At 35.9% G+C, this 27,986-nt stretch overlaps 3 protein-coding genes, 1 long non-coding RNA gene and 1 pseudogene across 12 annotated transcripts; 4 read left to right on the top strand and 1 right to left on the bottom strand.

Moving 5' to 3' along the window:
• The first annotated feature begins 1,126 nt into the window (after nucleotides 1-1,126).
• LOC142513050 (uncharacterized) lies at nucleotides 1,127-1,522 on the top strand. The gene has a single exon (XM_075619729.1). The coding sequence runs from the start codon at nucleotides 1,127-1,129 to the stop codon at nucleotides 1,520-1,522; it is 396 nt and encodes a 131-aa protein (XP_075475844.1).
• A 1,511-nt stretch (nucleotides 1,523-3,033) lies between these two features.
• LOC142515994 (zinc finger CCCH domain-containing protein 14-like) lies at nucleotides 3,034-4,867 on the top strand. The gene is made up of 2 exons (XM_075619828.1): nucleotides 3,034-3,864; nucleotides 4,244-4,867. The coding sequence occupies exons 1-2, from the start codon at nucleotides 3,043-3,045 to the stop codon at nucleotides 4,550-4,552; spliced, it is 1,131 nt and encodes a 376-aa protein (XP_075475943.1). The 5' UTR covers nucleotides 3,034-3,042; the 3' UTR covers nucleotides 4,553-4,867.
• An 8,523-nt stretch (nucleotides 4,868-13,390) lies between these two features.
• Nucleotides 13,391-17,197, top strand: LOC142512260 (uncharacterized). Of its 4 annotated transcripts, none has more exons than XR_012808833.1 (3): nucleotides 13,391-13,766; nucleotides 14,486-16,028; nucleotides 16,468-17,197. It is a non-coding gene; the product is annotated as an uncharacterized LOC142512260 (long non-coding RNA). The 4 variants fall into 4 exon arrangements; XR_012808845.1 differs by having other exon boundaries at nucleotides 13,392-13,766; nucleotides 16,555-17,197; XR_012808826.1 differs by having other exon boundaries at nucleotides 13,392-13,766; nucleotides 14,486-16,063.
• Nucleotides 17,198-18,959: 1,762 nt separating this feature from the next.
• LOC142512102 (2-hydroxyacyl-CoA lyase-like) lies at nucleotides 18,960-22,163 on the bottom strand (annotated as a pseudogene).
• A 2,040-nt stretch (nucleotides 22,164-24,203) lies between these two features.
• LOC142511428 (uncharacterized) lies at nucleotides 24,204-27,501 on the top strand. Of its 6 annotated transcripts, none has more exons than XM_075619667.1 (7): nucleotides 24,204-24,309; nucleotides 24,821-25,011; nucleotides 25,272-25,322; nucleotides 26,343-26,584; nucleotides 26,910-27,032; nucleotides 27,120-27,182; nucleotides 27,277-27,501. In XM_075619667.1, the coding sequence occupies exons 2-7, from the start codon at nucleotides 24,837-24,839 to the stop codon at nucleotides 27,346-27,348; spliced, it is 726 nt and encodes a 241-aa protein (XP_075475782.1). In that variant the 5' UTR covers nucleotides 24,204-24,309; nucleotides 24,821-24,836; the 3' UTR covers nucleotides 27,349-27,501. The 6 variants fall into 6 exon arrangements, with proteins under 6 accessions (XP_075475782.1, XP_075475764.1, XP_075475785.1 ...); XM_075619649.1 differs by having other exon boundaries at nucleotides 27,117-27,182; XM_075619662.1 differs by having other exon boundaries at nucleotides 24,304-24,440; nucleotides 27,117-27,182.
• The last annotated feature ends 485 nt before the right edge of the window (nucleotides 27,502-27,986 follow it).

The following is a 27,986-nucleotide window of genomic DNA, read 5'->3' as shown; positions in this document are numbered from 1 at the left end:
TTGTCTTATGAGAAAACGTTTTCGACTAGACTGTATGTTATATTTTTTTATCTATCCGTTATTGTCTTTACATATTTATAATGATCCATCTTATTCTAAATACTCCCATGTTTATTTCAATTTCAGTATATTTGGACACATAGTAATATAGGAAAAATAGCTTTTGCCTCCTCGTTTTGTCGACTAACTCGTCGAACTTTGATTTTAGTGGATTAATTTTTAGTTTATGACTATATTGATCTGATTGTTGACGTAACGTCGAACAAATAACAAGTTCTATATCATTTTCTGACATTACATCAGTATTTTACATTGTTACATCAACATTCCAATCAAATATTTTTTTAAAAAAATAAAATTAAAGTTATTATATTAAACAAAACTTTGTATGTTTATCTTCGATATACTATTTTAAATTGAAAGAGTATAAAAATATTTTTAATTAGGCATTGGATGCAAACAAATAAAAAGAACTATTTTTCTCAAGTTTGGCTCGGATTAAAATTCTGACCTTGTGTAAATAAAATATTATTAATAATATAATTAAATATATATTCAAATTAATAATTTTAAATACAAATAAAATAATATACAAAATAGCATACCTTAACACACACCAATGTCATAGTTGAAGCTTCAATTATTTGACCAAAATTTGAAAACTAAGTACTCTATTTGGGGTGACTGTGTATTATAACAAGAGGTCTACTCTCCATCTTTATTTTATATAAGATTGAAAATAAAAAATATAAAATTCATAAATAATTTTTTATTTTACATTGAGATATCAACCGACCATCTTATACAAACATTAACTTTCGATGTATCTTAATAATCCCTCAACTTGGGAAGTTTTAAATTGGTTACCGTTGCCATTTCTTGGAAATCAAGACAAAAAATTACGCAATTATTTAACTATTTACTCATGAAAATTCTATTACCGGCTTTATTGACCAGTTGACAATGGCTCACCAATTCCCGAAAGCTGAATTATTTTCCAACGACCATATAAACCATGAAAACTTCGCCACAAATCTCATAGTCTCCAAAAGAAAATAACCCACAAAACTCACCCAAAAAAAAAGACCAAAACACACACTTTCCGCATAAGTCCACCGAAGTAGGAATGGAAACAATCCCATTCACGAAAAGCCTCAGCAGGCAATGGAGAAGAAGAGGATACAGTCGCTTATCCCCGAGAAGAAGAAACCTGAAAGCAGCAAGGTTTGGTGGGAATCTGAAGAGTTCATGGAAGGTGAGAATCAAGCGTAAACTGCGCCTGGTGCGACTCGTCTCGCCATTGAAACTGTGGTACAGTTTCAAGAATGCATACACAAACATGATGCTGAGGCTGGCCAATACGTCGCACACAGCCAACAGCGGGAACTTGTTCGGCGAGAAGAGAATCCCTAAAGCTCGTGATATTAAGCAGACTTATACGAGAAGCGAATTTGAAAACAGATTGGTTCTTGAGATATATAAATCCATGGTGGCTTCTCTTGAGTTGGGCTACAACAAATAGTTTTGTACATAGTTGAAGGGTTTTGTTTTATATGTTTTGTGTCGTGCACGATTCGTTCGAGAGTTCCTGTTGAAGAATATGGATCGACGATGTTTGAGTTGGCTGGGGGAAATAAGTTCTTGAGCATCGATTTGTGTTTTTTAATTTGTAGTAGTTTATTATGAACTAATTGTATCTTCCCTTCTAATTATTGCATGTGAAAGATTTTGTGTGTATACATTTTGTACTTATGTTTATAAAATCTCCTTATGAAATATAGGATCTGTCATTAAATCTTACATATTAATCGTACATTCACAACTCTATGGTGAGGAGAAATTCATATATTTTTGGGTGAACTTTGTTGCTTAATGTTCAACCAATATATATACTTGTGGGACACATATTGCTGTTAAACTTAACTAAATCAACTTGCTAATTATTTAGCTTTTCCATTTCATTGTACAAATTAAAACTCTTTTAAATTTTAGTTTTTTTTCTTGCAAAAGAATAATGTCAGATAAACCAGACGTTTCATTAATATTAGTATTAAATCGTATGAAGGATATTCAAATAATTTGAACAAGGAATTGATCGTGATTTTGAACTTGTTCTTTCCATGACCCCTCTTATGATCAGATATATAAACAAGCGTTTATATATGGATGTAGGAGGATCTTGTTAACGTTGTATCGAAAAAAAACGAAAACTGCCAAAAATAGAAAGCTACATGTCTAATACTGATAGTACAGATGACTAAAACCGTAAGGAAGAAAATATATAGGAACAAAATTATAATGTTTTCTAATTAAAAATCTTAAACCATCTGAAGAACCAAACATATGGGATTGCCAATTTGTCACCCACTTATGGAGTCCGAACTAGTACATGCAAGCTACTGGGCCAGATTACAGCCCCAATCATGGGCCAATTCATCAATCAATTGAAGTCAGGTCCAACAAATTCATTCCAGTCACCAGAATTTTTAATTGGATTTTGGATAATCTGATTTCATTAATTAATTATTCACAAAAAATTGAGCCTAAATATAAAAAAAAACACTTGGATTATTTTATTTAAAAAAAAAATTACTAAATAGACTCCTCCAAACTTATAGAGTTTGTTAGAGTAGTGCTTGCAAAGCAACAATTGTGGTGATATATTGCTTAGGTTGGTTAAGAAAACATTTTTCTATCCACCTTGCAATCATTATATTTAACTAAATACCACTTTCTAAACCATATCTGGAAACTAAGTAACATTCTATTTTACAAATGATTCACAAATAAAAAATCATACTAATTAGAATTCAAAAAATAATTCATTTCGTATACTTTTAAATGAGATTCGAACTGATTCAATAAATTTTATCTTACTTCGATTTACGATTTCGGTCTGGTTTGCACTTAGAACTAACTATGTATTTATATGAAATACTTGTATTTTTGGTAAATAAGAATTTTGTAACTTTTTTAAAAAAAAAATGAGAGAAAAATTCTAAATGATTAACAAATTTCAACGGCTGTGATTGCTGTAGAATTATGCACGAAGATGGAGTAATCACATCTTCAAAAAGGCTTTATATTCTCCCGCCAATTCAACCATCTCCTCAACAAGTGAATCCCTCTCCTGCAACAAATTTGAGGTTTCGGCAAATTCTCGAGCATGTAAGCGATTTTTGTGTAATCGGAGGTTTGTTGCTGGAAATTTCTACTGAAATGCAGAAGGAGAATACTATATACGATGATTTCGCGAACTCCGTCGCCGGAAGATCCTCCGCCGTTACGGCGATGATGCATTTCTCTCCGAGCAATCCGTTTCTGTCTCCTAGATCGACGAATTGCCTGAACCTCAATAACTCCTATTCGACGCTATTTCGGAACTACGGTTCGCAATCTCTCTCCGACGCGGTCCCTTTTGACGTCGCCCTAGCCTCCGCCGATCGTCAAGTGCACAGTTCCAGCAGTATTATGGAGTTCCAGCAGCTCTACAACCGCTACACACTCTGTATCGGCCAGCTCCAAGATTCGCTCGAGGAAGTTGACGCACTCCGCCGCGAGAATGACTCTCTCCGCATCTGCAACACCGATCTCGGCCGTCGTCTCGCCCTAATCACCTCTCGCGAACGCCTATTCTCTGACTTGAACTGCCTCAACATTTCCTCACCCGTTGCCACTTCTCCTGCAGCTAGCATAGCCACTCCTCGACCTCATATCGAACACAATCACATCGAGCAAAGGAGTACCGAAAGAGTGTCTCTTCCGAAGAGCATCGCGGTGCGCTCCAGTGGATATCTTAAGATGAATCGCCCTGGTCAAGAGACGACTCGTCAGAAATCAGTCGGCCAATCCAGCCCTGAATCGGTGAGTCTACTCTGCTTCCAATTTGCATTTTGGCTCATTCCACGTGAATTGATTTTTTATTGTGCGCGTCCCTTCTCACTTTTCTCATCGGTGTTGATCTTTTTTGATTGTCAGTATTTATCGGATCCGTAATTTCATCGCCAAATTTGAAAAAAAACATAAACACCGACACACACAAAGGGTGCGTGCTAAATTCAATGCTCTATGCAAATAATTACGAATTGAGTCAAAAATCTTCCTTATTGGTCGACTGAAAATGAATCATTATGCTTATCGTTTCGATTGTGTTGATAATCAATCTCAATTATTTATAACTTCACCTGTGATGTATGCATGTTATCGAAACTGTGGTCTTGATCACGTGTAAAATTGGGAGCAGCAACGAGTATATGTACCAGGGTCCAAAAAAGAAGAAGAAGCACTAGAATTCGAGGTGTACAATCAAGGGATGCTCAAAACAGAGCTGTGCAACAAATGGCAGGAGACTGGGGCATGTCCCTACGGGGAGAACTGCCAATTCGCTCATGGAATCAAGGAATTACGTCCGGTGATCCGGCATCCACGCTACAAAACTGAGGTCTGCCGCATGGTGCTTACTGGAGACATCTGCCCATATGGTCACCGCTGCCACTTCCGCCACACTCTCACTGAACAGGAGCAGCTCATGGCAGCGGCATCACCACAGTGATCGATGACAGTTCAGCAATGAATCCCTTGTTCGGTGTTATGGCTGTTTTCTTTCGTAATTTGTACACGAATATTTGATAGTGTTTAGCTATGAAAAGTACATACACAATAAGAATGAAAGGATATTGGATATAATACTGATACTGCTGAGATGTATTGATGTACAACTGTTGATAACACTCGATGTAAATGTTTGATACACGTACAAAAGGTCAAATTTTGTAGGCCAGTGTTTGTTGTGTGACTTCGTGCCTTTCACAGGCTATTTTGTTCGTTGTATATCTTGAATTCTCGTGCACATTTGAGTGGAAATTATAATGCTATATGTTAAAACGTGTTTTACCATGTAGCAACTTTAGTCCAAAAGTCAGACAGTATAAATAGATTAGGTTTGTTCTTTGTACTGTAATTTTCGAATCATTTTTCATAATAAATTTTGTTCTTCATTCGCGGGAAGCCAAGAGCTTCATTTCTCAATATGGTATCAGAGCCCAAGTTCCACCGTTATGTGTTGGACTGCCTATAATTAGGCCACTCGTTCTGCCCATAATTGGGTCATTTGTAAACTCCACGCTCCAGATGTTCATTCCTGGGCGTGAGAGGGGTGTGTTAATTGTCCCACATCGGTTGCCTTAATAACTTGGGAGTTGTATATATGGGCTTGGACAATCCTCCCCCCTTGAGCTAGCTTTTGGGGTTGAGTTAGGTCCAAGTCTCATTCTTAACATGGTATCAGAGCCTCTAACTGCCGAGTTATGAGATCTTCAGCTCGAGCTTCTTTCTCTTGATTTTACCAATCAATCGCAGTGGATCGATTGTTCTTTCTCCTTTTTTTCGAGATTCTGATCCACAAAATTTTTTTTAATGGCTTCTACCACTGCTTCACCATGGGGATCGAACAATCATCAAATTGATACATACGATCCTCTGTATGTGAATCCATCAGATACTCCTGGTCTCAATTTGATCAATGAGCAGCTCCTCGGTACTGACAATTATGGAATCTGGAGCCGAGCGATGGTTATTGCCTTACGCGCCAAAAACAAATTAGCCTTCATTGATGGTAGCTGCTCTCGGCCTGCACCTGGAGCCAATACTCTTTTGCAGTGGGAGAGATGCAATGCTATCGTATTGTCTTGGTTAATGAACAGTGTGTCGAAGGAAATATTTGGGGGCATTGTGTACTCCACTGATGCAGCTACTGTTTGGGAGGATCTACGAGAACTCTTCGACAAGGTGAATGGTTCCAGAATTTTTACATTACACCGAGAAATCGGACAATTGGTGCAAGGTAACAATTCTGTCTCGATTTACTATTCGAAGCTTAGGCAGTTGTGGATGAGTTTGGGTCCTTAGTTGCCCTGCCAACATGCTCTTGTGAAGCAGCAAAGAAATATGTGGAATATATCCAACAACACAAACTACTCCAGTTTCTAATGGGTTTAAATGATAGCTATGTACACATTCGTAGTCAAGTGTTGATGATGAGTCCCCTTCCTACTGTAGCTCAAGCATTTGCTATTATTTCTCAAGAAGAATCACACCGAAGTATATTAAGTCCTATACCATCTCAATCGGGAGTTCCTTCCTCTGGTTTTTTCTCCACACAAGATCGGAGGCGTGGTAATTTTCGATGTGAACATTGCAATTTGCTTGGACATAATAAAGAGAATTGTTTTAATTGGTTGGATATCCTCATGGCCATAGATTGTATAAAGGTCCAACTAGGGGGCTAAATCAGAAAATAATAAGGATTGGACTGAAAGAGGAAAACCAATGGTGAAAGCAAATATTTCAGTAACTCCACAAGCCATGGTTGATCAGGTTGACACACCTTCTGGCACTGGAACTGGAAATTTCTTCACTCCAGCTCAATATGCAGCTATACTTAAAATGCTTGAGTAGGATCAACCAGCGGATGATTCGGGCGTGGCCTCGGCTAATATGGCAGGTAACAACTCCTTTTTTGGCTCTAAGTGGATAATTGATACAGGGGCCAACGATCACATAGTTGGTCATGACACCATGCTGCATCATTCTTTGCCATATGCTGATGCCACGGGGTCCATTCAACTGCCAAATGGTCATACTACCAAAATCACTCATGTAGGATCAGTTGACATAACCAATAACATCACCCTCGATCATGTCCTCTTTGTTCCTGATTTCAAGCATAATCTTTTATCTGTTTCCAAATTTACAAAGCACCATCACTGCTGTGTCACCTTTTATCCTAATTTTTGTGTGTTTCAGGACCTCTCCAATGGGAAAATAATGGGGATTGGTAAAGAGGAGAATGGCTTATATCATCTGGACAACTCAAGTTTTCACCCCAAGGCTATAGAGCGCCATTCCTGTTCTTCAAATAATTCTGTACATTTGTATCCTTCTTTGTTTTCAGCTGTAAATAATCATGCTTCTCATGAAAATAATGGAAAACTTTGGCACCAAAGACTTGGCCACATTTCTATATCTCGAATGAAGATGCTTTCTTTTTTATCTCATGAGTTTAATATGCCTCATTGTGGTATTTGTCCACAATCTAAGCACACTAGATTGCCCTTTCCTTCCAAGCGATCATTTGAGTCCAGCCATTCCTTTGAATTACTTCACTTGGATGTATGGGGGCTTTACAATACACCAACGTACAATGGAGAGCGTTATTTTCTCACCATAGTGGACGATTTTTCAAGAGCCACTTGGGTCTATCTCCTACACTCCAAGCTTGATGTGCTCCCCACTTTCAAAGTTTTTTTGCTTCTCATTCAAAATCACTTCGCTGCCTCTGTCAAATTCATTCGGACTGGCAATGGCACTTAATTTTTTCAGTCTGAATGCACCAACCTTCTCAAGTCATTCGGCATTATTCACCAATCCTCTTGTCCTTACACCCCACACCAAAATGGCCTTGTGGAACGAAAGCACAGGCATATTCTGGAAGTGGCCCGTGCTTTGAAACTTCAGGCTTCCCTCCCACACAAATATTGGGGTGATTGTGTTCTCACAGCAGTGTATCTCATTAACCGTATCCCCACTCCTCTTCTTGCCAATCATTCTCCTTATGAGACATTATTTCATCGTACACCCTCATATTCTCATTTGCGGGTGTTAGGTTGTTTGTGCTATGCTTCGGTGTTGCCTCGTGGGGACAAGTTTGCTCCTCGAGCCACTGCATGCGTTTTTCTTGGCTACTCATCTACTCAAAAAGGTTATCGACTTCAAGAAATTGCCTCTCATAAATTCTTTATTTCTCGAGATGTTAAGTTTCATGAATCCATTTTCCCACTTTCACACACTCCTGATCCTCCATCTATTTTTACTTCTTTACCGATCTTATCTCTTGATGAGGATCCTTCTCTTCCTTCCCCTTTCATTCCTACACATATTCCTTCCCAAGATGCTTCCTTACCACTACCTATCCGAAGGTCATCCAGAGAGTCTCGTCCTCCCATTTGGACTCAAGACTTTGTGTGTTCCTCCTCACACCACTTGCCTTTTTCTCCCCATTCCATCACGAATTCTGTTAATTACTCAAATGTATCCTCATCCTACAGAGTTTTTCTGTCCCACATCTCTACCATCAAGGAACCACAAACCTACAAAGAGGCAGTACTTGATCCCCGTTGGCAAGAAGCTATGGCCCAAGAATTAGCGGCATTGGATGCCAACCACACATGGGATCTTGTTCCGCTGCCTCCTGGTAAGATTCCTATTGGCAACAAATGGGTCTATAAGGTTAAATATCATGCTGATGGACGTGTTGACCGTTTCAAAGCCCGTCTTGTTGCAAAGGGATACACCCAACTCCATGGGATTGATTACCATGACACATTTTCACCGGTAGCTAAGATCACTACTGTCCGTTGTTTGCTTAGTGTTGCTACCATTTGTAATTGGCATCTTTACCAAATGGACGTTACAAATGCTTTTCTCCAAGGGGATCTCGATGAGGAGATCTACATGGCCTTGCCTGAGGGACTTCGAAGTCAAAGGGGGGATTCTACTAGACTTCGAAGTGAGGGGGAGATAGTGTGTCGGCTAACAAAATGCTTATATGGTCTCAAGCAAGCTTCGAGACAATGGAACATGAAGTTTGCCCGACATATGTGGCATGCTGGTTTTAAACAGTCACCACATGATCATTCCTTATTTGTAAAACAGGAACATGACTTCATAACCATTTTATTGGTTTATGTTGATGATATAGTTATAACTGGGAATCATGCGCCTTCAATCTCAAGTCTAAAAGATTATTTGCATTCAAAAATAAAGATAAAACACTTGGGAACCTTAAAGTATTTTCTAGGAATTGAAGTTGCTCGGTCGAAGGATGGAATCTGTTTGAATCAAATGAAATATGCCTTGGAACTCATCTCGGAAGCAGGACTTGTTGGTGCTAAGGTTTCTAACACGCCTATGGAACAAAATCTGAGGCTAACTACAAAAGAATATGATGACAGCATTGGACAGGAGAGTTCACTCGATCCATTACTTGATGATTCTGGTTCTTACCGAAGATTGATTGGGAGGTTGATATACCTTACAGTCACACGTCCAGACATATGTTTTTCAGTACAGTTGCTGAGTCAATTCATGCATAACCCTAAAACATCTCACATGGAAGCTGCTATAAGAGTTTTGAGATATTTGAAAAGTGCACCAGGACAAGGAATCCTACTGTCTTCACAGAGTTCATTCACCTTGACAGCATTTTGTGATTCTGATTGGGGCACATGTCCTATGAGTAGAAGGTCAGTGACTGGATATTGTGTCAAATTTGGTGAATCTCTGATATCTTGGAAAACAAAAAAACAGTCCACGGTCTCAAGATCCTCGGCAGAGGCCGAGTACAGGGCAATGGCAAACACAACTTGTGAAGTGGTTTGGATTGTTGAGGTTTTAAAGGACATGGGAATGAAATTGAATCTTCTAGTGAAGCTATATTGTGACAACGTGGCAGCGTTACATATTGCGGCTAATCCATTATATCACGAAAGAACAAAGCATATAGAAATCGATTGCCACCTAGTTCGAGAAAAGATTCGGGACTAAGTTAATCGAGACGCCGCATATACATACAGAGCAACAACCAGCGGATTTGTTTACAAAGGCATTGAGCAAGAGCCAACACCAGTATCTGTCTTGCAAGCTTGGAATACTTGATCTATTCAATGCTTGAGGGGGAGTGTTAAAACGTGTTTTACCATGTAGCAACTTTAGTCCAAAAGTCAGACAGTATAAATAGATTAGCTTTGTTCTTTGTACTGTAATTTTCGAATCATTTTTCATAATAAATTTTGTTCTTCATTCGCGGGAAGCCAAGAGCTTCATTTCTCAATACTATGTCTGTTACTTCTCTTTGAGTTCAATATTATGGATCGCAAACGTGTAATTTCCTTGTACAAATGCTAAACCGACGACGTTGAAAAATGTTATCACACCCTTTGGGTCTCGTGAGTTAAAATGTGGTTTTATATTTCTATCAGCTTATCTTCTCAAATTTGTTCGCAACCACTGGTTGGTGAATGTTCCTGGTCAACTGGTTCCGGGTAATGCAGCAAGAGGGGTATCTATGATCAACGCATGGGGTTTCGGTACCTAAATAGAAAAGGGATTCACATGTTTACTCTTCGCTACTCAAACTCTTCCACACAATTTTGTATTCGAGTAATTCCAGTTGAGTAACATAAGAATTCACAAAAATGGAGGTACTGATGATTTGGTTGATGGTTTTTGTCTTTGGAAGCTTTAATTGTTTTGGATTTAGAATATTTTCGTGATTTACTGGTGGAAGATAATCTGTTCAGTTACAAAATTAGATTATAATGTAAGAAGAATGTAAACAAAAAGAATTGAAATAAAATTATTCAATTTACAATATTTTCTAAATGTAGCTTAATAACAACTGAATTGAAATAGATTGAAATATGAACGAACATTAATTCATTAATCAGAGTACAAAATATGGCTATTAATGGGCTTTTTAAGGAGCATTCACATTTTTCCTCGAACAAAAACATAAACCGAAAATTCTGTATTTTCCTCCCATGCATGATTTGGTGGGAGATAATAAAAATCTTATCTTGAGTCAAATTACAGCAGCGTAAAAGTGAAGAAAAACAAAATCATAAATAAAATAAATAAAAACCATGTAAGAACTAAATAATGTTAGAAATGACTAGAGTAACTCTCGATATATGATATTTTGTCAAAGTAAAATTTTATTTCCAAAAAATTTATTCATTAAAAAAAAGGAAACCAGAAAAGTAGCGAGCTAAAAATATCTCAACGAAAATCACCAAGTGTACACGGATCTGAAAATGAGAACGATCTAGAGCATATCACGACGCTAGATTTTAGGACATATATATAATCGTATTAATCGATCCCAATTATAGAGAAGCATAATTAATTAACGATGAAACACCGTGATTGCTTTCCAAATCAAGGCATGGCCGCACGGCTCATCATAGATTATTTCATGTTACAAATGAATTATTTCTCTATTTATATTAGTTAAAAGATCATCAACATCAACTTTCATAAATACACGAAAGATTTATATGATTTAATAATATTTTTTTGAAAAAAACTTCTAATATAACATAAACTAACCCCTCGGACATTTTGGCAGTATATGCATGCCAAGTTCCGAATAATATGATCCTTTTATGGCAAGTTGCCTAACTTTTACATGGACAGTCAATTTTGTAGTGGCCGTACCTGGAAAAAAAAAGCAGCAGATATTACTTTTTCAAATTAAATATTCCAATAATAATCGATATCAACGGTGGAAAGTACCACATACAAACACCGAGAATCAGTACTGCACAGATTTATGTCAAATTCAAAAAATTTAAACAGATGTCGCATATCCATTATGAATGTTTATGTGAAAAATTTAGTTGAATTGTTGGAATTCTAATCGGTGAGATATTTATCGTCTATGTCCATTGAACATCAGTTTAAATAATGGGAAAGCTTAAAATTTATAATCAATTTTTCATGATACTAATGACATGATATAAACTAAAAATCAAATAATATATATACTTAAAAGTATTATATAATTTATAAAATCGGTTTGGTTCATTTTGGATTAGGTATTTTAAATAAAAACTTTGAACCAAATCAAATTTTTTGATTTGGCTAATTTTAAAACCAATCCAAACAAGCAACTTGATTTAGTTTGGTTTCTGCTCACCCCTACTATCAACTGTTCCATTAAGATGATATCTTACCACTCCAGTAAATCTTGTGTGTATATGCATGTGCAATCGGTTTTTTCTACATAATTTTTAATAAAAAAGTTAGTAACTAAATGTGAGGAGATACCATCTAATTATGCTATGTTTTTTTTTTAATCTCTCTTTTTTCTGACTTGGCGCTATCTGATGCCGACGAGGTGCTCACTAGTACAGGTGCTAACCAGTACAATACCACCTTGTCACACTCGATAAAATTTGTCAAAATTTTTAACATATGTATGTGACTAAGATCCAATTTTGACAATATAAAGGATCAAAATGACAAGAAGCAAACATACAGGATGAAAATTGCAATTTTTCTTGTTTTGTTAGCAACCGTAGTATATTTGTCTACACCTATTGAAATGAATGACATGGCCCTTTATTCTTTGGAGGAAGATGAAACGTCAAAACCCCAAACCCCGTGACTTAGTAGAAAATGTTAGACCCACCTCACATGAAATATTGTGCCAAATAAAAGATTAAATTAAATTTAAAGTTTTTAACACATTATGTAATGTCCTCCAACATCAATTGTATGGTAAGAAAACCCTAATACCCAACGTCCATACACTATTAGACATGGTAGAAAAAGACTTGTCGCACCAGTATCGTGTGGTGTGTTTGGGGGGAAAGAACCCAAAGAAAGACCTTGTTGATGAGATGATAAGGAATTTGTGATGAGGGATTCTTCTTGTCCATCTCGTAGGGCCAATGCTTGAATCTGACCCGTTGCACAAATATGCTCGATTCCAATTTATTTTTCTCTATTGTTTGTTTGTCCCTGCTCCAAATTCTGCATGTCCCCCCACTATTTCTATTTGTCAGTCATCAAGGTCAAGAAAATCAAGCCAAATCAAGTGCTACTTCCAGAGTTTCCCTTAATTCCTTTGTGTTTTCCTTTTCCTGCACAAGTGTTCTTGAAGAGTAATTACCTCCGTCTTTTTTCTTTCGGAAAAGGGTATAGAGTTTCAAAAAAAGATTCATCACTTGTAAATTTCAAGTTTGTATGACTTTTTGAGGATATTTTCTGGTAATTTTGAACATATTTCTGAGTGAGTAAACATATATGTCTTGCCTTTATTTGATGTAATTAGATAAAGTTAATAAGGACTGGAAGGAAATCAAAATTCTTGATCCACAAAGGTGCTTTTTCTCCCCTCGATGATAATAAACTTCCACAATTAATTTTTAGTATTTTTGTTCTAGAATAAATTTGCAAAGAAAAACTAGGGTTAAATGGTCTAAAAAAACATGAATCTTGTCTTGCAAAACAACATTAAAGAGTACCTCCCAAACCACTCCCCCAACCCCGGGCCCACGGCGACTACAATTATATATATATATTGAGTTCAACACACACACACACACAGAGAGAGATATATATATATATATAGACTGTGGTCCTAGAGTTGGTCACAAAAATATCACAATAGTATAATCTTTACATTTAGATATAAAACGTTAGATTTCAAGTTGATTTTTAGCCATCAATCCATGCTTGAGACATAATTCATGTTATGCATTCACTAATCCGCAACTCATGTGAATAGATGAATTTTACTCTTCAACTCCGAGTTACTTTGTTTCGAGAGACCGATAAAACTTATATCTTCAATAAAAATCCATACATAATATATAAGTTGAGACCTTTTCAAGTCTCCTAGAGGATGCATGGCCTACAAGTGTTAAATTGCATATGGTAAAACATAAGCAAAAAGGATTAATATAATCGTATGTCTTCAAAGCAAGAATGGAAGCAAAAGCCTCAACAACTTTCCCTTTATCATTGAGCAGAATTTATTGACTCCATATCCAATCATGCATGCTCTTTGTTTTCAAGCCGTATACGTTATACGGATAAGACAACACACAAATAATATTTAGAATTGTGCTCAATTAATGATAAGCTTCCAGCTGCGCAGAGAGAGAGAGTGATGCTTTCCCGCAACCAAAAATATTTGAAAGGTTCTTATTCTCAATTCTACTGCCCCGATTTTTGATATTTCTTTCATCAATATGAAAGTCCATTTTATATTATAATATTCATTTATGGACTATGGATCGTGCCCACAAAAGGCTGGATCTTTCTCAGTTTCTTGGTTGTCAAAGCCTGTTTATGTTGATTTTAATAATGCTAATAAAAAGCCAAATGCCGAGATTTCTTTATCCAAATCAAAGAAGTAAGACAGTTTTTTCTCTATAAATACTGGTTTTTGGGGTTTCTCCTAAATCATATAAACATACTATGTTTACTCTTCAATTCTGCTCTCTATAAAATTTTCTTCTAATGTCATAAGCTCCATCCATGACATTGCGCTTATTTTGGCCTGAGATTTCACTGTTTCTTATTAATTTTCTTCGGAGGAGTATTTTTTATATGGAGAATTAGTGTGGATCGATTTATATATGTTAAGTGGTGGCGGGGAGAGTGTTGTTGACAGAAGATAGAGAGCACCGATGACAAATTTGCAAGGCAGTCTGCATCTTTTCCTTTGTGCTCTCTAGTCTTCTGTCATCACCCTCGAAGCCCCTTTTTGTGTTTCCATATGAAACATATAATTATTACTGTTTTTGCACAATAATACCATACTCGAACTCTTCATTTCCTGTGTTTTTTAGCCTTTTAACTCAGTGATATGATCTGAAAACTAATATATATATGTGAAAAGCACTTCTGTTTTCAGATTCTGAATTGTGTAGTAACGAGTACACAGCTAGCGAAGAAATGAGGATACGGCTAGGGCTACGGATTTCTGCCCTAAAACAAGGTTCTGTGGAGAAGCAAACTTGATGAATATATAGGCACTGTTTCCATCTTCCTGTTCCCATGTTTGTCACAGAAATTTCGTGAGTACTACTTAGTCTTGAGTGCCATTTGATTCTATCATTTAAATCTTGAATACTGGAGTTCTTACGCTGTAGTGTTTCTTTATACTTCAATAAGCAGTTCCCGATGAGATAATGTTTACACAGCACGGACATATTTGAATACCTCAACATAAACGGACTTCGCAAGATTAAATTATTTTTTATGCCAAATTTTCAGTGACTTTAAATAATGTCTACAAAATGTTCTTGATGATGATCTTTAAAACCCTGTGAATTTGAAAATCAGATATAAAACGTCCTTCAACTGCAGATATGCTTAATTGATTTTTGAAAACACGATATTGTAGAAGATATCATATTTAACCGGCATTATAAAATTAAAACTAATTTTATAAAAATGTTCTGGATTATTGGCCGGACATATAAGTGCTAGTACCTTAAATGCCTTTTTTAAAAAGATTTTTGCTTAATATTTTTGAAAAATGTGTTTGATTTTGTAAAAATATTGTATTCGCTATATGGTGATGATTTGATCTGGATTCAGTTCTCTTAATTAATCTGAGACGGGTTTAATTTGTTTTAATTTTATAGTGCCGGTTAAATCTGATATACTTTACAACATCGTGTTTTCAAAAATCAAGCATATCTGTAACATTTGAAGGACGTTTTACATCTGATTTTCAAATTCACAGGTTTTAAAGATCGTCATCTTCATATAATTAAGGAGTTACATGTGTGTTTTTTGTCTTTCTCAATGGGTGTTAAATGCTATTTGCCTAATTTTATAAATGAATAATCTTCTACTTATTGGATCCTCTTTGAAGATATTGACTGCTATATTCCATTTTCTTATAGTAGATTTTAAGATAAACATTTCATTTGAAGAAGTTGCTTACACAAATAACTTGGTATGATTGATCTATTCAGTGACAGAGTCTGCTGATGTTTATTTCTTACATATATATTAATATTAATGTAGAAGCTTGAATATTTACAAGCAATATTTCGCATTCTTTGATTCTTTTATGTCATGTTCCATGATTATCGACGAATTACAGTATTAAAAAAAATTACGTAAGAAAAAGTTGATGGATGTACCTTAATCCATACAACACACTAGAATATGATCATAAGCAACATGAAATTTTGATTGTGATACGTGGTTGGTAAGTGCAACTACAAGTCCATGTATGAAATATTGTTAGCAACTCACAATTTCCATTAATTATTTTGTAATGTAAAGAGATCCCGTAATTTTGATGTTTCTCTCCTGAAATCCTGGTGTATGTAATAATTATGGCACACCGCAGGGATCCTCCACTACCACCTCCGGCTACATCTGCATCGGCATCACCGCCACTTCTTGATCAGCTGCTCCCATCTCCGCCCGTGCTAGTTGTAAGTGCAAAATACATTATTTACAGGGAGGGCAGGTGAATACAAAAACTCGATTTCTATCAAACCATGAAGTCATGCATGTTGGTTCTTGGGATAAATTCATGATTTTTTTAGCTGAAATTTTATGTGAAATGGGAAAAACCTAAGTTCATGTCAAGGGACTAAGGGAGACAACCTGGATAAACCTAAGCTCGTTTATATTTCATGTTTCATCTTATATTATGTATATATTTAAAGTTAATATTCTTAAAAAATTATTAATTATATATATACATTAATTGTTTGTACCTAGCTGGTAGCTAGAGTGAATGAAAAAAATTGAATAAATAAAAACTAACTAGTATATATATTAAAAAATATATTTTTATTTTAGACAAAAATATTGAGCTGCTAATTAAGTTTAAATTAGTTAATGATGATTACCAAACCATGGTAGCAGAAGGTACAGCGTAGTGAAAGAACTCCCAGTCTGGCTACCAACAGATGAATTCGTTTATCCAATGTGATAACCCCATCGAAACCGCAGCTCCATTGTTGCCTAGCTTTAACTTGAAAACAAAAGCCCAATAAAGAGGAAAATTGATCAACAGAGTCGCGACGGAGCTCAGAAGCATCGGAAGGATCAAGCTCTGAGTCTGCAGATATCGAGTCAGAGACTTAAGGATCGCGTATGGGAAGAGAGATGGGATTAGCCAAGTCGCGAACTTTCCGGCTTCCGCTGAGATCAAATGGTCTTGGCCCATGAATTCTAATAGTTTTTCAGAGTAAATCCATAATAGAGATACAGGTAAACAAACCATAAAGAGGCCTAAAACGGCCGCGTAGGTGTAGGTTTCAACTTGGCGTATTGCTCAGCTCCATATGCCTGCCCACACAGAGTTTCCAATGCACTGGCCATTCCAAACTCCATGGAGAAATCAGAAAATTTGTACTATAAGCATATTTTGGTACAACGGATTTAAGAAGGATAGATTTTTATCTACTCTCTCTCATGTTCGGTTCACAGTTTTCCTGACCGAACTCAATCCCTAAACCCGACGATAAACACTGTTTTCATTAGATTCACTACAGGAAAAAGACTAATGATTATGTTTTTTTACTGTTGTCATAGGCCGTTTAAAGTGTCGATAAAAGTCCTGTTGTTAAAAACACGCTCGAAGATAACGATTTTGCAATAATAACAATGAAAAACTAGTGTTTTTCAGAGCACTTTTAACCACAAGAGTTTTAACGATAAATCATAAAAAATTATACTATACATAATTCAATCTAGTAATTTTAGTCTTATTGAGTTTTTACTCGAGGGATCCATTGTTTATATTGTCCATTTAAATTGTTTTTAAGATATGTATGCTGTTTATAAATTTTAATGATTTTATAATGCATTTGGGCCAATGCACTGCTTAAAAAAATTTAGGACCAAATATTATTAAGAAAATAAATTTATTGTTTAAAAAGATTTGGGATCAAACGTTATCAATAAAAATTTTATAGCCTTCTATGTATAAATAAATCCGCCATCCTAAACTAATTGAATTGAATCGAGCCAAATATTAAGGTTCGAGACTCGATTCGAAACTCGAAAATTTTATTTTATTTTTGTTCCAGTACGGCTCGAAATGATGTTCCCGGCCGTTCGAGTTTGACTCAAAATGTTCGGACATATTCCTAAGTTATTCGAACTATTTCTCAGACATTAAAGTTCGAAAATGAAGGTTCTAAAACTCAATATGTATATATATTTAATATATTATTATATTATATTAATAAAATATTAAGGTTCGTGAGCTATCGATCATGTTCAAGCTCGGCTCGAGTTAAATAAGTTTGAAAACGAATTACACAAAGCTTTTTCCACCTGTTCCATTTTATTCCCCCTCCATTGCTTCCATTTTTACCCCACCAAAACGAGTTCAGCATCCCTGTCGGAGTCACGGTTGGGAATAATCAGGCCCATTTTCATATCTGTTACGCACCACCATATATCACACCGTCGATACGAGAGCATCACTAAAAGTTTTAAAAATTCTGGTTATTCCTTTTTTGTTATTTTCAAATTCGGATAAGCAAACCATAAAAACCAAAAATTTTAGTTCGATTAGTTTTTTTGGTTTGAACCATACTTTGAAGGATGCTAGTGGTTGATGAACATGAGTCGTGTGTGCATAATGTAATAATATAAATATTATGAATTTTATGTAAGCAAAAAGCATTTATCATAATATTTATAAAAAAAAGTTGAAGGATCTGGTCGAGAAAAAGAAACAGTATAATAATTTTCTAGAGAGAAATATATAAGAATGTTGAAGATTGAAAATTAAAAATTAGTATGAAAGCTACAATGATATTTATTGAATTTTAAAAATGTTTCACCAAAACACCGAGGAATTCAACTTTATAACTTGAGAGTATGGACTGTAATATAATACCAAGTATTTATGTTTATTATCTTTCATTTTTAAAAATTCTGGTGTTATTTTTCTTCCAACCAAATGAGAATCAATATAATGATCCTCCAATCCAGTTCTCTAATTCAAATCCTTTGAATCTGAAAACTCAAGCCCTATGCAATGAAGAAGGTCTAATGATGTGTTTGGATGCAAGCATTGAATCTGGCTTTCAAGTTCAGATGGAGAAATGAGAAATCTTTGCAATCAAGTCAGATGGGATGATAGAATGAGGAAAAAAAAACACATGAAACAAAGAAGATAACAGTGTCAGAACTAAAATCTTTCCAGACATTAAAACTTCAAGCACATAATTTTGACAGTCAGAGCTTCCAAAATCAACTAGCTATGTTTTAACTTTTAAGTCATGCTAAAATATTATCCGATTTATTAAGTCTAATTTTTTAAAGATTCGTCTATGTTTTAATGAACAAAAACACTTTGTAAACATGCTTATTTATCCAATATCGCATACCCATCAATCGACTTTGAACGGAACCAAATAACGCCAATTAAGTTGGTGTAGAATCTCGCATACATATCTCACCATCTACAGTATTATCAATATAAAATCCTAAACCACCCTTCCAAGTTCTTTTAGATTTCTTGGTATGCCGGAAGACAAATTGCCAGAAATTACAAATGCATACATGAACTTGAATCTGTGACATTGCACATGCCTGGCTTCATCGATCAGTTTCTATGTTGCATTCTCCCACTCTCAGCACCAGCATAGGGATCGATTGTAACATTTATGACAGTAGGTTTCCTTGCAGAAAAGGATTTGTCAAGTGCTGATTTTAGTTCATCAGGTGTACCTACCAGATAGCCTTTTCCTCCAAAGGCTTCAAGGAGAATGTGATATGCTGCACCAGGAACAAAAGACGTGGGGGCTGGATCATCCTTGTGTGGTCCTGTGATTTCTTCCGGGTTTCTCCGGTCACCTCCATAAACTCCACCATTGTTGAAAACTATGACCACCACAGGCAACTGATAACGAACCAATGTCTGAACACGTACATAGAAGCACACACCACATAAGTTACTTTTTTTGCTTAAGATGCATGAAATCGATTTCATAAAATGGTATAATAAATGAAAAAAACAAAGGGAGACTTCTTTCGGGTTTTGTGTAGAACATATGACCTGAAACCTAGGGGATATCGAGCTAGTAGAATCTGCTAAACAAAAAAAGCAAATGTTATTTTGTTCAAACTTCATTGAGCTAACATGGTTAAGAAAACGAGTAGATTCCAACATTCATACAACTGGAATCTTTTGTGCTTCTGATCATACTGAACTGAAAATTTCAAGTTTAAACACTTAACATCAACTCTGACAAACCAATGAGGGGAAGCTAAAGTGTAAGCCAACAATCAAGATATATGTTGACTTGTAACTTTTCAAGGTGTTGTCTCATCAAGCTTCATTGATGAACTTTGTAATTTAAGGTGTTCAACAAAACCTTCTAAAACTGGGTCTTAATGTCAAACGGGAACACTTTTATCCCCTTGAACAAGAATTGATACCCATGTCATAAACGGGCATATCCGTGGAAATTTTTTGTTTGAAGTGGGAGACTCCCACCCTCCCCTGACCACCCCCACTGTCAACAGAGTATGTGATTACTCAATAGGTTGCAGAAACCATGGAGGACAAATGAGAATTTTTCCCAGTGATCTTTAGACTCAAACATCGAAGAAACGATGGAGAATTAAACATTAGCAGCATAAGATAGTCACATCCTAATTAAGCATGAGAATAAATGTTCACACGACAAGCTACACACACTCGCTCTAGTCTTTTTAACCTTTGAGCAATAATTTTTTAGATTCGGAAGCAAAATTCTTATATACAGGGCATATAAGTTCACATTTGGCTTTTGATTTTTTTTTTAAAAAAAACTCATGTAACAGCATTTCAAGATAAAATCTTATTAGCTCATTATGCCATGCCTGTTACTCATAAAAAATCAGAATGCAGGTCAAGTGAACTCAGTAAAGCATTGCCACGGAAAAATACTTAGGAATGAACTAATGAAGTGTGATAAGATATGTATGCACTTCTGTCACTGATCAAAAGAATCCAAAGAAACGTTGCAGCAAATTTCAAAGTTCAGTGAAAATAAATTACCTCGACTTCCATTGCACTGAATCCAAATCCAGAGTCCCCCTCCACCGCCACCACTAGCCGATCAGGTGCTGCCACTGCAGCAGCAATGCAATATCCAAGGCCGACCCCCATTGTCCCCCAAGTCCCAGCATCCAACCTAGTTCTTGGCTCTGTTTGCACCAGAACCGCTCGCCCGACATCCATTGTGTTGGCTCCTTCAGACACCAATATTGGTGCGGGACTGCCCATGCCCGAAATCGCATCCCGAATAATCCTCATCGGTGTCGTAAAATTAAATGGCACCACGTCCTTCACCAACTGCGCCTCCATTTTCGCCACATTGTCCTTAGCCTTGCGCTTAATGTCCCCAACCCAAGGATGATTCTTTCCCAGAACAAAGGGATTATCCTTAATCTCCTTATGAATCATCTTTACCACATCTTTTGCATCCCCCACAATACCCAACGTTGGATTCCTCAATTCAATCTCCTCTATACAAACATCAACAAGTATAAACTTCACATCCTTAGACCACCTCGGCGGCTCTCCAAAGTGCAGCAGCCAGTTAAGCCTCGCGCCAACCACCAATGCCACGTCACATTTCCCAATAGCAAGAGACCTTGCAGCAGTAGCCGCCAGCTCATGCGAATCCGGCAGCAACCCCTTCCCCATGGGAGTCGGCAAAAATGGAATTCCTGTACTTTCCACTAACATCGTCAGCTCATTTTCAGCTTTAGCATAAGCTGCCCCCTTTCCAAAAACGATCAAGGGTCTCTCCGCTTTCCTCAACAACTCCGCTGCCTTCTGAATTTCGGAATGATTAACCTTTGGCTTCTCGACCAAATCTTTGTCTCTTGAATTCAGGGATTCAGGCAATCAACCTTTCAGCCTCGGATTCCTCAACCGTCTGATGGAGAACATCGGACGGGATATCCAAGTAAGTCCCACCGGGCCGACCTGCTACAGCCCAATCAATCACACTGAAAACAGAAATCGGAATTTTGCTTATATCAGTAGCCTTTGCGGAGAATTTGGAAAAGGGTTTCACGGCAGCAATTTGATCTAGCTCCTGGAAGTCTCCTCTCCCGATACAACTCTGTTCAGAGGAGCCGGAGATCATAACCATAGGCCAGGCGTTTATCTGGGCATTTGATAATCCAGCCATGCCATGAACACAACCAGGGCCAGAAACCGTCAGGAGTACACCTGGACGTCCGCTGAGGTAGCCGTAGGCAGAGGCAGCGTAGCCCGCCGACTGCTCGTTGTGGAAGGCGATGAATCGGACACCCTGAGCTACGGCACGATTAGCAAGTGTAGTAACCGGTATACCCACCACTCCAAACATCTTATCGATACCGGCGCGTGCCAGACACATGGCCGCAAGAGTATTTCCATCCACCATAGTTGATGGGCTTTCGTGATCAGCGCCGGCCATTTCAACGGCTGTGGTTTTTCGCCCAAATACCACGACAGACCAATTGAGGTAAAAGAGGAAAATTAACCAAATGCAACGAGTTTGATCAAAGTACGAGGGGAATGAAATTGGTAATTTATAGCAGAGGTTAAAAGATGCAGCAGATGGTGCCAGCGCGCCCCTACCCCAGATGAGATGAGTGAACAGTAAATATCAATTAGGTCCCTGATTTATCAGAATATCGTGTTTCCATACCATTAAATTTTTTCACAAAGACAGGATTGGACAATGTTATCTATTCCTTGTTTCATTAGGATAATTTGTCATTGTAAAAATAAGAAAATTGATATTGAGTAAATACATTGAAATTTCAGAAAATTCAACAATTAAAAATACTTGCATACATTAGTTATACCATATTGTAAATAAAAAAATAAACACATCAAAAATATAGGTTACTAAAAAATTAGAAAACAATAATAATTTAACTTTGAAAAGTGAAACCATAGCCAAAACGTTAAAAAAAAAAAAAAATCAGCAAAAATGATCTTTCAGTCTTTCATTCTATGAGGCATTTCTATCCTATGTTCTTGTAGTTAGGGTTGAAAATGAATCGAGTCAATTGGAGAAATTTTCGAGCCGATTCGATAAATATTTTATTTGTATTCAGATTTATCAAACTCGAGCCGAACTCGAATATGTTCAAACTTTTTTGAACCGAGCTCGAACCCAAATTATTTTGTTCGATAATCATGAGACGCTCACGAATATTGATATTTTATTAATATAATATTAAATTTATATATTTTGAGCTTTTAGGCGTTTCAAACTTTCGAACTTTCATTATCGAACTTTACTATCAAAACAGTAGTTCAAATAGCTCATGAATAAGTTGAAAGATTTCAAGCAGAACAACAAAAAAAATTTACAAATTTTGAACTTTGAATCAAGCATGAACTCGAAAATACTTGATTCGAGGCGAATTCGAACCATAAATTTTTACTCATAATCGGCTCGATTCGGTTCGTTTGCACCTCTATTCACGGTATACAATATGTTTTTCTCTTAATTTTGAATATGCAGACATGGTGAATTTCTCTTAATGTTGAACACGTGACTACATTATATCTATGAGTTTTAGTTTCATATTTTTTAAAAAAATTAGAACTTGTTTTAGAATGTTTCATTCATTAAAAAAATTAACATATTTATTCAAATCAATCACAACATCATAACTTTAAGGTTTAGAATACTTTGGAAAAATTAGAGGGAAAATAAAAGCTCAGGGGGAAAGTGCTATCGCACCAATATAAAGGGTGTCAAGGTAATTAACTATTTAATATATATGAGCGTGTTCTTCCAACGTTTCCGCATCACGCAAATATAGAACAAAATATTTTTCTTAAAAAATAGGAAATATATTAAAGTTTGACAAATAACATTAAAAATCACGTTTACTGTTTAGATAACAATTTTTTTAAAAATAAAAAACTTTGAAAAATTGTGAAGCCAAATAAAACATGTTTGAATTATAGTTTCTCTTTCATTAATTAAAAAAAAAACTCACTTTTTCTGAAGCACCGATAAATTTTTTCTTTTTACTGCGTATTCCCTCCATTTAAAATATTCATCAAGATGATTTTCCAAATCAGTGACTATATGTGTAAAAACAACTCTTTTCTCATTGGAATCAACATCAGGACATATTATCAGCATACACCGACTCAACAAAGAAATAACCATTAACAAATTGAGTGTTTTCATCTACACATTCTCTGTTAATTGACATTCTTCTTGTCCACTTTTTCATAAGAACTTTGCACGAATCCAACCATGCTATGTTGATGGTGTAGTACCACCGTGAATAACTCTTCACCAAGATTTGATGTTGTGTGATTATTTGCGTCTTCGATAATGTTTTTTGTGTTATTTTGATCAGTATCTTGAGATATTTTAGAGTAAAGAAGAGTTTAACTAGATAGAGAGGAAAATAGAGAGGAAAATGGACTGTAGTGTTGAGGAATGTGACATACAAGTTGGTGTAGAAAACTGAGAGACATAAAGTTTAGGCGATATAAAATGAGGCATTGGTGGACAGAAATCCGGTGGAGACGTTTGAAAAAATCCCCTTATCGTGTGTGTCATGAGAAAACTCTATTTATTTATTTGGAATTAGTTTTTAGAAAATAAATACTACATAATTTAAATCACAACTAATGGAAAACTTCCACGTTTCTGTGACTCTGCTGCACCAAAACCCTTTCTTCTCCACTTCGAAAGACTTCACCTTCAGCCGTTTGATTTTCAGGTTATTCCTCTCTATAGAGATTTCTTCTAAACATTTTAGGGTTCGATTTTTTTTTAATTCAAAATGGTAGAACATATTCAGGAATCAGCTCGTTCTTTTCCCCAAGAAACACTTGCATTGTTCTGAAATTAGTGAGATTTTTACATTCATATAGTTTGCAATCGCGTAATTGTGTTTGTAGTTCCGTGACCGCGTGCCAGTCACTATATAGATTGATACTGTAGGGATTGGGTTTTTTTCCCCCTTTTGATTTATTTCCGAGGAGCTATTGCGGTGTTATGTGATTTATTACTTCGTGAACAAGATGAGAAAAAAATGTAGGAAATCGGTGGCGAGATGGGGAACTGGGAGCGCTGTAGTATTTCAGTGTTGCAGACTCCATTCGTTCTGTGATACTTCTGGGTTGAGATTCTGAAATTTCTGTTAAAGATTGAATTTTTTACGCTTCAGCTACTTACTGATGTGTTAGAGAATCATATCTTATGGCTTATGGTTCATCTAACTTTTTCAGTTGAGGCAGGAATAAAATGATTAAAAGGCGATTTTATAGATTCGAACACGGTGATAGGGATGCCCCTTCTGACTCTTCTTCTTCCGACTCTGAAGTGGAGGCTGAGACCAATGACGGAACAGAAGTTGAAGATGAAGAAGACAATGAGTTTGGAGAAGTTGGAGAGAAGGAAATCATGTCATCTTCTTCAGGTATACGCAGCCTGGTTGTCAAATTTTTATGGGCATTGTCTGTGTTTCGAAATCTTCAAAAGCAAGATTGTGATGACATGTTGTGAGATTTATAACAAGCTTACTGTTATGGAACTTTTTTCCCTAAATAACCCATCAGCATTTACTAGTACTCGAGCGTTCAAATAGTATAAGATGTTTCTTGACAATTTTTAAAATTATGTAAAAGTTGTGAATCACGTGTATTGTTGAATTTATTAATTTTGCTTAATCCTTTCCAGGATATGAAAGTGAGGACAGTTCGGTGAATGAAATTAATCTTGACTCATCAGGTTGGGTACATTTGTTTTTCAATTTTTTGTCTAGTTTTATTATCTTCGTCTCTTGGATCAATTCCTTAATCTATTAAATTTCAGAAGTAACTTTATTTAGGTTCAACGGGTGTTTGGTTAAGTTTTTATGTTCCATTTTGGTTGTGCTTGTGCAATTTTCATTTTCTTGTCTCATCTGTGTTGCTTTCGATGATACTCAGGCCATTGGCTCTGAAATTCCTTGTTTATTTGTTTGTCTCTGTATGTGTAGAACTACTGCATGAGGGCTGTTGCCATTTATGCTACCATTCTTGGGGCAAGTTTGGATAAAGAAATACTTAGCTTAAGAAGTGCTTGTTTTTTTTAAAAAGAATGAAGCTGTTAGTGTATGGATAGAGTAGTGAAATGAGCTTTTATTATTAATTTTTAAAAGAGAAACAGAAGCATAGTATTTTCGTTCCCAAATTCTGTTATTTTTCAGTGCTTTTTTGAAGTCTTTTAGCAAAAAATTAATTTTTTCCAAATGCGATTTTGCTTCAAAAAAATTTGTGACGACACACACTCATACATTATAATTCCAGTTAAAGTTGGATGCATTTTGAGTGGCTCTTTACCTGTGATGAATTAAGTTGATAACTTTCTTGTTCCTTTTCTGTTTGCCTTCATCATATATCACAGGAAAAAAATTGTGAATGGTAGTTTGTTAATCCGTTTTTCTATAACTTCAAGATCTTTGTCAATCATGATTTGATCACGTGAAGGAAAATATTTGACCATCTGGAGCTGATTAGGTAGCATAGAAACGTGAAGTCGATTCCAAGTTTAACTTGGATTATGAAAACTAAATAAGAGTTCAACCTTATTCTATGTTTTTAATGAGAATAAGTTCTCCTTAAATTAGTTTCCATCTCTCCTTTGCAGATTCTTTCCAAAGACATTTTTGCTCTGTCAGAAACTTATATGATTTTGTCTTATTATAGACAAAACATCAAAACGCATAATGCCATTCGTGAATATTTATTGGATCGTTGCTCTATGAAGGTTTACCTACAAGCGATGATGACATGACTACGGAAAATGGCGGACTGAATATTGTTGGAAGTCTTACAAGACATGAGGGCAGTACTAATCTCGTTGATAACCGGGATAAACCTGAAAAGAACGACACTGAATTTGTAATGGCAGATTGTGTCTTGAAATGTAAATCGGTGTTCAAGTGCAGACTATGCCCTAGGATAGTATGCTTGTCAGAGGAGAGTCTAAAAGCCCATCTTAACTCCAAGGCAAGTATACGTTCAACTCTGTCAAGGTTCAAACTCATATAGCTAAATGAATGTCTTAATGTTTCTGTTGAATCTTTCAAGTTAAATAACATATCAAGTTGAGAAAATGTTATATGTTGTATTCTAGAACTTCTTCATATCTTCAAGAGGATTACATTTTCCGAATAAAATTCTTTTTGCTTCTCCTAAATGACTGTCATCTACTTGAATTACTTTATTTATTCAAAGCATAATGCAGCATCATGAACCCGTCTTTCTTGTTTACATAGTTGTGCTGTTGTACACATGCTGTTGGTGCTGATAACATACTTCATGTCCACAACAGAGACATGCTCGCTCTATGAAATTACAGAGAGAAGGAAGGCTTAAGCTTATGCTGAAAGATGATGGGAAAATTGAGGGAGAGACTGAACTTGAGAAACATGCTACAAATACGGTTTCCGGACAGGTATTTTACTTTTTCCTGCATTTCTGGGTGATCTTCAATTATCCTTCTCTACTTTATTCAACTAGTTGGAGTTAATGACCGTAGCAGGTGTCAGCCAAGCCTAAAAAGAAAGTGAAAGGAAGATTCAAGCCGAAGAAGAGAATCAGACAGGTAAAACAAATTCTACAACCTTCTTGATTCAATTTTGTGTAGTTTTGGATTCAATAGTACGAGTGAACGACTTATTCCTACAAGATAACAACAGGAGGAAAAAGGGTCCCGGAGAGTAAAGCGGCCAGATGATTCTCGAGGAAAGAGACGGAAGAACAATAGTTGAAGAACATTAAATAAGTCATCAAATTTTTCCGGGAAGATTTTGAATAGTTAGAAACAAAAGTGTTAATTTACAAACATATTTTGGATTAAATAGTTGCAAATCTTTGTTTTATTCTACTCACGTTCTATAAATGAATAGAATAATGATTCATTATTTTGTCTATACATATCGATCATCATCCTTTATTGTCCCATCCGAGGAATCAAATGACATCTTGGTGTATATGTGTTATGTGGCATCTTAGAAGTAACAAATGGAAAATGCAGGCAAAATAAAAGGAAGAAACACATAAATTAGCATGAAAAAAATTGAAGGAAAATAATAGCATAAACACGTAAATTTACATGAAAATCAAGTCAAGCGCTGAAAAATAATGATCTATATGAAGCATTCACCATAAATTGCCAAGTATTTGAGAATGGATTTCGACGTCTTATTTTACAAAATAAATTGTTTAAATGGTCCTTTTCCCCATATATAATACTGACGTTTTATCGTATTTGATTAAGTTATTTTTTTAACGCAAATCTTTTTTAATCGTGCATCGTCTTGGCACTTGGTCAACTACGAGATTACAAATAATGCTAACACTATGTAAAAATTAATTAATATATTATCAAATTAATTAATAACTAATT

This window comes from Primulina tabacum, chromosome 1 (assembly GCF_025594145.1).
Source record: "Primulina tabacum isolate GXHZ01 chromosome 1, ASM2559414v2, whole genome shotgun sequence".
Classification (NCBI taxonomy): domain Eukaryota; kingdom Viridiplantae; phylum Streptophyta; class Magnoliopsida; order Lamiales; family Gesneriaceae; genus Primulina; species Primulina tabacum.
The sequence above is the reverse complement of the archived record's forward strand: the minus strand, read 5'-3'. Positions and strand labels throughout refer to the sequence as shown.

Bases quoted from the DNA above. Each gene is read 5' to 3' on its own strand.
- LOC142513050 (XM_075619729.1), top strand. From the start codon at position 1,127: ATGGAAACAATCCCATTCACGAAAAGCCTCAGCAGGCAATGGAGAAGA.
- LOC142515994 (XM_075619828.1), top strand. From the start codon at position 3,043: ATGCACGAAGATGGAGTAATCACATCTTCAAAAAGGCTTTATATTCTC. The intron at 3,865-4,243 runs GTGAGTCTACTC...AATTGGGAGCAG, and splicing joins GCCAATCCAGCCCTGAATCG to CAACGAGTATATGTACCAGG.
- LOC142511428 (XM_075619649.1), top strand. From the start codon at position 24,837: ATGATTAAAAGGCGATTTTATAGATTCGAACACGGTGATAGGGATGCC. The intron at 25,012-25,271 runs GTATACGCAGCC...AATCCTTTCCAG, and splicing joins AATCATGTCATCTTCTTCAG to GATATGAAAGTGAGGACAGT. The intron at 27,183-27,276 runs GTAAAACAAATT...AGATAACAACAG, and splicing joins CGAAGAAGAGAATCAGACAG to GAGGAAAAAGGGTCCCGGAG.